Below are 9,586 nucleotides of genomic sequence, written 5' to 3' on the forward strand. Positions count from 1 at the left end.
TGATTAACACTGTTCTGTCTGATTAATACGGCTCTGTGTGATCAACACTGCTCTGCCTGATCAATACTGTTCTGCTTGATCAACACTGATCTGTCTGATAAAAATTGCTCTGTCTGATCAACAACACTGTCTGATAAACATGAACTGGGTAATTAATTCAAATGACAAAAACATAATTTGCAGTCATAATGAAATTGTTATACCAACTTGAGAGCTTCTTATCCCGTGCAAGTCTATGATATGCATGAATGTCTTATCTCCTCTTCTGGATAATATATTTTTTATTCAGGCTACATCTCAGTGCAATTTACACAACTACAATTTCCTGCAATACTGTGAACTCAGTTTAATTATATCACTTGCTAACGGTAGGAAAATCAGCATACATTTTAATTTGGTTGCTTGGAATCGGTGCAAACTGGACACTACGTGATCATCAGGCATACGGGGTCAGCACTGCATAATCACTCACCGCACCGGGGGTAACAGAACATCCTCTTCATTTGTAATGGCACAGCTGTAATGTATTTGTGGGACCCTATGAAAAATGTGAACAGTCCAGCTACATGAAGATAACAGTGCTAATGATGATGATGATGATGAAGATGAGGAGGGGGAAGTTTGTGAAAGAGTGGGGGAACACAGCAAGAAATGCATAAACACACAAACATTCATAAATAGGCAACATGCTAATATCAAGCATTTTCTAGTTTTTTATACAGCATGGTAGTAGATGCTACTGACATTCCCTTTAACATTATTAGATGTGTTTGTTACATTTCTAAAGCCACACTGAGGTACAAAGGTCTGTTATCCCAGCCTGAATGCATGTTAACTATCTGGCATATATTAGAAATTACTAATAAACTTCCTATCTCAGAAAAAAAAAAGGAATTGGCGTTATTTACCTCATCATCTTGAGGAAGTTTACAAATGTAGTGGTGATCCACACTCTATCATAAGGAAGTCCAGATGGAAACTTCATTATCATATCATATTGTTCACATAACCTGTCACTGTAAATCATAAAAAATCATATAATCTGTCATTGTAAGTCATAATGCAGTTTGGAATAGGGATATGCTCTAAGTTGATTTCCGCAGTACACTAACTGAATGTCAGACAGAAATGTCCTTTAACCAAAATAAAACAAAAGAACGTAATGTGCAATACAGGCCTCTAACTAATGACGACAAGGGGGACCTAGTAAACTATGCGAGCGTGTGTGTCGCCCCCTACACCACCCCACACACACACACCCACACACACCCCTACCCCGCCTCACCATGCGAGTCTATGATCATTTACCCGCTGTGCTTCACGATCACAGTTTTAATGAGAGAGTGAATCACATCACGATGCTTTATGAAATCAGCTATCTGAACATTTCTAGAACAAGTTCAAAAGTCTACCGGAAAACAGTGTAACTCATGCGACTCAACAGTGCGGGTAAAACAAAATGTCAAACACGACTATTAATATTTCGCTGAAGTGAATATATACGTCATTTTATGCATGAATATTTCCACTGACGGTCTGGGGACGTCTCGTTTACTCTGCGTGACGTTACACGGGGTACAGTTTAAAGCTTCTGGTACCAGTCATGTTTAGCCAGAATCGTGGCGGAATTAACCCCGGTATCAGCAAAGGCTGAGAGACCTTTGCTCGTGATCTGCCTCTTCCAAGCGTCTTTGTTTTTTTTAAACATCAGTGAAAGGTGATTGGCTCATCCTTTGTACGTTCTACAAGTGTTCTTCTCAAGGGGCATTGGTTTATTCCAGTTTAAAAGGGCTTCTGAAGGAAGAATATTCGTCCGTGCATCACCCATTCAAAGGAGGACTGTGGCAAAAAGTAACTGTGAACAGGTAACTCTATAAAATATAACACAATTTTTGTGCGCGCACACACACAACCACATTTTGAATGTCTTATATTGCAGTCACATCTGATATTAACATGTCCAGTACTTTAGCATCACCCAGTTACTGCTTGTCTTGATGTACTTGTCTTCATCTGTCAACTGATATATTTAAAATATCACTTCTACAGCTTATGGCGTTGACTGTGAACTCTTGTTGGATACTGGTTTTGAGCGCATGTCTCGCGCTAACTGCACGAGCGGAGTGCGGTAGGGAATGCGCGCTCTGTGTCTATCGGTTGTTGGGGCAGCAGGCAGAGACTGGCACCGTGGTAAGTCTAGGGTTATCCACCTGATTGTTATTTCCATGAAGACGTATCCTGCCTAGTACAAAATTACTCCCTTTGAAATCAAATACTTTTCTCATGTTTGTTTAAAATGTTGGCGAATGATGGACAAAAAAAAGAACGATTTCACCTTAAAAGACCAGAAAATGGAAAACAGAAACATGCCTGGTATTATTTTTTAATGTATTTATCCACTTTGTGCATAGAAAATTAATTAGAAAATGTAAAATATGTAATTTGTTTGTCTAAATATTACCTTTTGCTATTTTCAGTTATTTGTTGTTGTTTGTTTTTATATCGATTGATGCACTACTGAAACATGATCCAGACTGCTCTCAGTGTCAGAATTCTCAGTTCTTTATTCTCATTATTATGGTATTACAAGGTTTTATATACATATATAAGCATTCAACTTCTCTTGATTATTCTAACTGTTTATGCAACTGGTCTTGCTTCCAGTAATTCTGCTTCATTTTGTGCATAACAGTAGCTCTCCCCTATAGTTATCTTAAATATATCCAATGTGCTGGGATATACATGATGTCGGGCTTTTTATAGGATATTTCTAACAGTTGTATGTCAAGTTGGAGTGAAAAGACAGAGTGAGAACAGTATTAAGTTTATTTATTACTAAGACATCAAGATCGTGATATATTAAGTTATTTGACATTAATATAACTTTATACTTGCGAGTAGCAAAATGGACTAAAGCACCTGTTTTGGCAACAACGTACGTTAAGCACGCCACCTGGTGGAGGAAAAAAAACCCCACCACAGAAGTTCTCAGTTTGACATTAATTAACTTATTGTCCCTGTTCCTCTTAGACGTGCGTGTTGGAATGTGGAGGGAGCGTGGACTCCAGCACACTGAACCTCTGCCGAGATGCCCTCAGTGAAGATGAGCACCTCGCCGTCGACAGCCCCAACCTGGTTGCGCAGGAAGCCGGACACCTGCTCGCCAAGAAGTACGGCGGCTTCATGAAGCGCTACGGCGGCTTCATGATGAAGAAGGGGCACGAACTGAGCGACGGGGCCGAGGGCGACGGCCTGGGCGCGGTGAGTAAGAAGTACGGCGGCTTCATGAAGAAGGAAGATCCCGGAACGGCTTCCGAGGAGCAACAGCTCGACCTGCTGCGGGAGGTTCTGAGGGCGGGGCTCGGTGCGGAGGCGGAGCCTCAGCAAGAGGGGGAGGAGGCGGCCAAGCGCTACGGAGGCTTCATGAGGAGCGTGCGTGGTGGGAGCGGAGGAGAGGAGGCGGCCAGGGACCTCCACAAACGCTACGGGGGGTTCATGCGCCGCGTGGGGAGACCGCAATGGCCGGACGAGCAGAAGGGCTACGTGCCTTACAAACGCTGGGAGGGCGGGGAGACCGCGCAGCCGGATGCCCAGAAGAGATACGGAGGGTTCATGGATTAAGAATAGCTTCGGCGATCAGAAAAGACATTCATCTCAAACAACCCAAAATCGGTGTAGAGCTTGCCACTGTATTTCTTTAATTTATTTTTATATAAACATATGCCAGCATCTTCTTTGTCATTGCAACTGCACCTTCATGTTCTTTGTTCCTAAGTATGTTTTCAATAGATAAATAGATACACAGATAAATAGATAGTTTGCATATGCCCTCCCGTTCTTGCTTTCTCTATGTGGACATTGTTTTATATATAGAGAGGCTCCAGAGATCTTGGTATTATCATTATTCGGTGTAGATGTGCAAGACACATCAATCGTAAATAATCGGTTTCACGGTGACGCTTTGTATTCCTATGCCGTAGGTTATTCATTCAATTAATGGTTAGTTTCAGTTTGAAGTCCTCACTTACATATAGTTGCTAATGATGATGTTTGTTGCATATGGTTTCAACTGCTTTTACGTTCTGTTTGAATCAAAGCAGCGTGTCTGACTCATCAGCTGTACGGAATACAATAAATTAATCTGAATGCACAAATGAAACGCATCATCTATTCATCTCTTGGGAAATGAAACTCAACAGTGATCTTCTCTGTACCCTAAGCGCCTCCGAGACCATGTCATTCTGACAGTTAAAAGAAATTCATATAATGTAATTATCCCAGTAGGGACATAGTATCTGTTATTGCAGTTTTTACCATCAGGTCCCTATTGACTAGACAAGTAAAATAAAATAGACTTTTCTGCATTTCTGGAGATATGAGAAACCTTGGAAAGAACCATACGTTTTCTTAAGTCAGATATATAATTCTTTAAGAAAGAAACAAACAAAAAATTAATGTAAAATAATTTAATGAATGTGAAGTAATTGTGAATTTTACAAAATCTAAGTATGGAAGACATTTGTTGTTCATACTGTTGGCGACTGCTTCCAATGTTGTCGATGACGTATCATGGGGCTAACCTCTCTTATGTAACTTTGCACTAACTCCATCCTCTTTAGAGCAAATCCTGTCTAGCCTCATATCTCAAACTACGCTTGCATATTTACGATATCTGTTTTAATATCTGGTCTATTGGCCTACCGAGTTATGATCTGTCAGTCATCTGCACTGGGATAGAAATTAGGGAACACTGGAATGTGTGTAATACATTTACCAGTAAAAATGACCAAACGGTGAATACACCTTAAACGGAAATAAGATGTCCCTGAATTAAAACTGCATTTGGGTAAATGCCTAGATTTTGTGGCATTATTCCAACAAAGATACCCACAAGCCTTTGCGCGACGGTGGCGATGGGAAAATCATGTGACTATTGCACAACCGGGAGAGATTTGTAATTACAAAGTCCTGTTTTTACTTCCAGGTTTCCATGACAGGCGACAGAGACCAGCCAAGAGTTTGTAGCTGACAGACCAGGAGGTGAGCCGTCTATGATTTATGGATCATAATGTTTTGGAGGCGAGTGTGCTGAGTATACCTGACACTGCCTCCAATTAATAGAGTTACCTAGCTGCTCATTTATTTCAGTTTATGGTGCAGTGTAGTAGAACTTTCACAGATTTAGACACTAAGATTTGTCTGTGTTCATGTATTTCATCTGGTCCCATATCCGCAGCTCACCATGAATTTCCTCGTGGAGACGCTCCGCGTGATGTTGTTGACCATATTTTACCTCTTGGAAGCTTTCGTAAAACTTTTCGTTACACTTGAGAAGAAAAACGTGTCTGGCGAGATCGTGCTGATCACGGGAGCGGGCAGCGGCATTGGGCGGCTCATGGCGATAGAGTTCTCCACCATGGACGTTTCACTGGTGCTGTGGGACATTAACTTGGACGGGTTGAAGGAAACGGAGCGCGCGGCGAAGGAGAAGGGCGCTGCGCGCGTGCACCTCTACCGGACGGACTGCAGCGACAGGAGCGACGTGTACCGGGTGGCTGAGCAGGTGAGCAGGTGAAAACCCGGCGTGTAACGAGAAAAACCGGAGTTGCCGTCCTTGCTCTAGAATAAGAAGTATTTCATTCAAACCAGAAACGTGTGACCTACTGATCAACCCGTTTTAGGGACGAGACAGAAGTGTGTGCATTTGCACGCCAAGTCAAAACAACGACAAAAAACAGTTTCATGGGTTTATTTTGTTATTGGATGGTATTTAGGCATTGCTAATCGTGTTTTAGGAAGTTCTTCTTTCAACACGGATTCATTTAATTAAAGGAAGCAATTGGAATGCGCGTGCGATGCATGTCAATCAAGTAGCTGAACGGTGCAGCCCACTCACACCTCCTATTAGTTATTTGCGCCGATGATGCGTGTTACGTATCGTAGACCTTCTTCACTTTTGTCTAAACTCTGTATTAATTCCATAGATATAATTTGTTCATAACCCCCTTTTATAGTTAGTTTATAAGAGGTAGCAATGCATTTCTATTTATTCGTCTATTGCCCTTGTGCAGGTTAAGCGTGAGGTTGGAGACGTCACCATCCTTATAAACAATGCTGGCATTGTCAATGGCAAGAAGTTCATGGAGTCTTCAGATGTTCTTGTTGAGAAAACGCTCAGAGTGAACACCATGGCACATTTTTGGGTATTAACAAATTGTCTGCTTTTTAATGCTTAAAAAAAAGAAAAAAATCCAAGTTTTAGTAATATCTGTACATGTACATTTGAACAGTGTGTATGGATATTCATAGCGCTCATGAGGGTTTTTGTGTATCTGTTTCAGACATATAAGGCTTTTCTTCCAGCAATGACTGACAAGAACCACGGACACCTGGTTTGCATTGCGAGTTCTGCAGGTCTTATAGGTGTCAATGGTCTGGCAGGTAATGCATTTACGTCTTAATTCCTGTATGTCAATATACAAGTGTCCTTAAAATATCACTATGACCCCAGCAGGTTTGACGGCACACTTGTTGAAACGAGCATTTATTTTCCTAAAGCATTATGAAGCTTTTGGAATCAACATGGCAAAACTAATGCTGATCCTTATCTGTTTACTGAATTTCACAGAGGGGTCGTGGGTTGATCAGTGGTGAATTCCTGCTATGCTTATGAACATGTGCTCAGCGTCCAGCTGCGTGCATAGAAGGGGAACGTCTAAAACTGCTTTGTATTTGTGTTTTCCTTGCTTCCCCGTAGATTACTGCGCGAGTAAGTTTGCTGTTGTGGGCTTTGCTGAGTCGGTGGCCCTTGAACTAATTGCCACAGGAAAGGAGGGCGTGAAGACCACAATAGTGTTTCCGTACTTCATCAACACTGGCATGTTCGACGGCTGTGGAACAAAGTAAACGTGAACTGCACTTCCACTGTCTTTCACAGCTTCAGGGTGAATGAATCTATCTTGATTTCATTCATCTTTATTTATGAATATTTATTTATGCTTCACATATTTGCTGAGGTATGGCTAGAAAGACAGATGGGACAAATAATGTCTTATTTTAACTACTTTGTATTTAGAATCTTCTGGTTTTTGGTCTGTACATTTTTTTTTTTACCTAAATACTTTATCAAGCCTCACAGATTCTTTCCAGATTATTTGGATACATTTTAGATTGCTTCATAAAGTGGCATTTAGAAAAGGAGTTTCCAGAATAGGGAGTTGTTCGAGACTTTGCCACTATCTCACGTCTCCTGTCTAGCTTTCATTTTCAACTGCCAGAGCACTCGCCCCACGAGCATTTATTGTCTCTGTGCTTCGAGTGCCCTTCTGGCTGTATCACAGAAGTGCTGGCAGCTGAATGCGTCTTGCATACCTAGCCTGCGTGGACCACCAAATAAGAACTCACTTTGGAGGAGAATTCTTATCTAGGTCTCCTAGAGGTAGTGGTAACGTTTGCTGAGCAAACCCTAACGTCTTCCTTCTAGAAGGTGGAAAAGGGTGCAGTGCTGATGGTATCTAAGAAACATCTTCATACTGATCATACCGAGTGATGTGCCACTCTGGTTTAGGTGGCCGCACGTTCTCCCCGTCCTGCAACCAGAGTACGTCGTGAAGAAGATCATGAATGCTATTCTGACAAACCAAACCTACCTTCTATTGCCGAGGACCATCAATTTTCTATTTTTCCTGAAAAGGTAAGGCCACATGCTAAAGCCAGGAGTCATTAGTGCCTGCACTTCTGTGCACGCAGGGCTTGGGTCGTTTAAAAAGCACTTTTAGGTAGAAGAGGAGGTGTGTGTGGTCCTGTGTCAGGCTGGTAATGAGATCACACACTTTGCTTCACCAGCTAGACCACACCCCAGACTAGTCAGCCAGAAGGGTGGGGTTGCTGTACATATGCATTTCAGTCTTGTGTAACATTGTGGTCCTGACTGAGCTTGTAAAATCCCCATATTGTGCATGTATAATGATGCTGAATACATGTTGCAAATTTGAGGGTAATGCTAGACTGGTACTTTAGATCACTTTGCTGAGTTGTGCATGTTGAAATCTCAAAGCAAAAAGTTGCAATACTCTGGTGAAAATTGGGTCCCGTTGAACTGAAGTCGAATGAACACCTGCAGCTTTGAACACTGGGTTTCTGGTGCTTACAGTGTATTGTACAGCCTAAAGCGGTTGTGCACCTCGGCAGACTTGATGAGCATGTATGTTTTTTTTTCCACTACTTTTTCAAGCTATTTCACAAAGGCCTCAGACTCCACTGGGCTTTGACTACCCATAAAAAATCCATACTCTCATAACCAATTACAGAGAGCCGATATAAAGCAGAAAGTCTGGTGGATAAAAGTGACACCTGTTTCATTGGACAGTGAGATCTAACCCCCAGGATGACAAAACTGTCCAGTTAATCCAAGCATGGACAGGGTGCAGTTTTTTGGACATTATTCATATATTATTATTACTATGCTCTACTTTTAAACATGAGAAAGTTGTCTTTATTGTTGTAATAATTTATACAGACGTATGAGAAGTGGTCATTTGAAAAAGCACTAGTCTACAAATGGTTTCAGTGTATATTCAATCAAAGCTGTTATGATCTCTGCGTTTGTCTTACCATGCAAGTTACTTTCAAAGCCTCATTGTCTAACACTACACCTCCACCAGCATCTTGAAACTCCAACCTAAATTCGAAAGATCTCGAATTCTAATATGTGATCTTTCTGAAAATTAGATGCATATAGGTGCGTGGTGAAGAGTTTAACTGCATGTGGGATGGAGAGGGAATTGTAGGTTGTCCAATACACTGTTAGAGTTTTCAAATTCTGATAACTCCAGAGTTTATCATCATCTCAACTCTGGTCAGCATGCCCGGTGTCTGTCCCCTCGTTTCCAGACGGCTGCTATTCGGGCGTCGATGTGGTAAGGTGAATAATTGCGTTTCTGTTTCCCACAGCGTACTACCGTGGAAGGGGGCTGTGATTTTAGGCATGTACCTCGGCGCCTTTAACTTCATGGACACTTTCAAAGGAAGACAAAAGAAACAAGATTAAACCATAATGGCTTCGGTTTGATTAGTCTGCCTAAGTTTTTATTTCAGTACCAATTGGAGAAAATGTTGGAAAGAGTTCAGTTATGGATTTTGAAGCTAATCTGTTTACACTTACTGTATTTAAAAAAAGCTATTAAAAGGCTGAAAGGATGAGGATGGAGATCAAGCAGACTTGAAAAGTCTTTTGAGACAAATGTTTTGTTTAATACCGTTTTGTCGTTTCTTTTTTCTAAGTACTTTTTAAACATTGTTCAGATGATCATGAGAATTCATTAAATAAGTGTAAAGCGGTGACCCATGTTTTATGTGTAATAGCTTAACACATCTAACCCATTTCCTCATTAATATGCACCACTACCATGTGACCACAAAGCATAGTAACCGCTGCATTCTGTTTCACCACACTTTCACTTTCTTGAAAGTGGCATCTATTACATAAATTACTGAGGGGGATGTACTGTATGTGAATGCACTGTATGACAATCTCAGTAGACTACATGTAGAATACACAGCAAAGGTTTCACACAACTTTGAGAAA

General features: G+C 41.3%; 2 protein-coding genes across 2 annotated transcripts; both read left to right on the forward strand.

The window, feature by feature from the left end:
* The first annotated feature begins 1,348 nt into the window (after nt 1-1,348).
* On the forward strand, nt 1,349-4,145 carry penka (proenkephalin a). The gene is made up of 3 exons (XM_076981547.1): nt 1,349-1,865; nt 2,050-2,190; nt 3,031-4,145. The coding sequence occupies exons 2-3, from the start codon at nt 2,053-2,055 to the stop codon at nt 3,619-3,621; spliced, it is 729 nt and encodes a 242-aa protein (XP_076837662.1). The 5' UTR covers nt 1,349-1,865; nt 2,050-2,052; the 3' UTR covers nt 3,622-4,145.
* A 751-nt stretch (nt 4,146-4,896) lies between these two features.
* On the forward strand, nt 4,897-9,342 carry sdr16c5a (short chain dehydrogenase/reductase family 16C, member 5a). Its single transcript, XM_076981966.1, has 7 exons — nt 4,897-5,040; nt 5,237-5,563; nt 6,072-6,203; nt 6,342-6,441; nt 6,758-6,902; nt 7,568-7,693; nt 8,953-9,342. The coding sequence occupies exons 2-7, from the start codon at nt 5,243-5,245 to the stop codon at nt 9,047-9,049; spliced, it is 921 nt and encodes a 306-aa protein (XP_076838081.1). The 5' UTR covers nt 4,897-5,040; nt 5,237-5,242; the 3' UTR covers nt 9,050-9,342.
* Nucleotides 9,343-9,586: the final 244 nt, after the last annotated feature.

Source organism: Brachyhypopomus gauderio, chromosome 19, assembly GCF_052324685.1.
Source record: "Brachyhypopomus gauderio isolate BG-103 chromosome 19, BGAUD_0.2, whole genome shotgun sequence".
Lineage (NCBI taxonomy): Eukaryota > Metazoa > Chordata > Actinopteri > Gymnotiformes > Hypopomidae > Brachyhypopomus > Brachyhypopomus gauderio.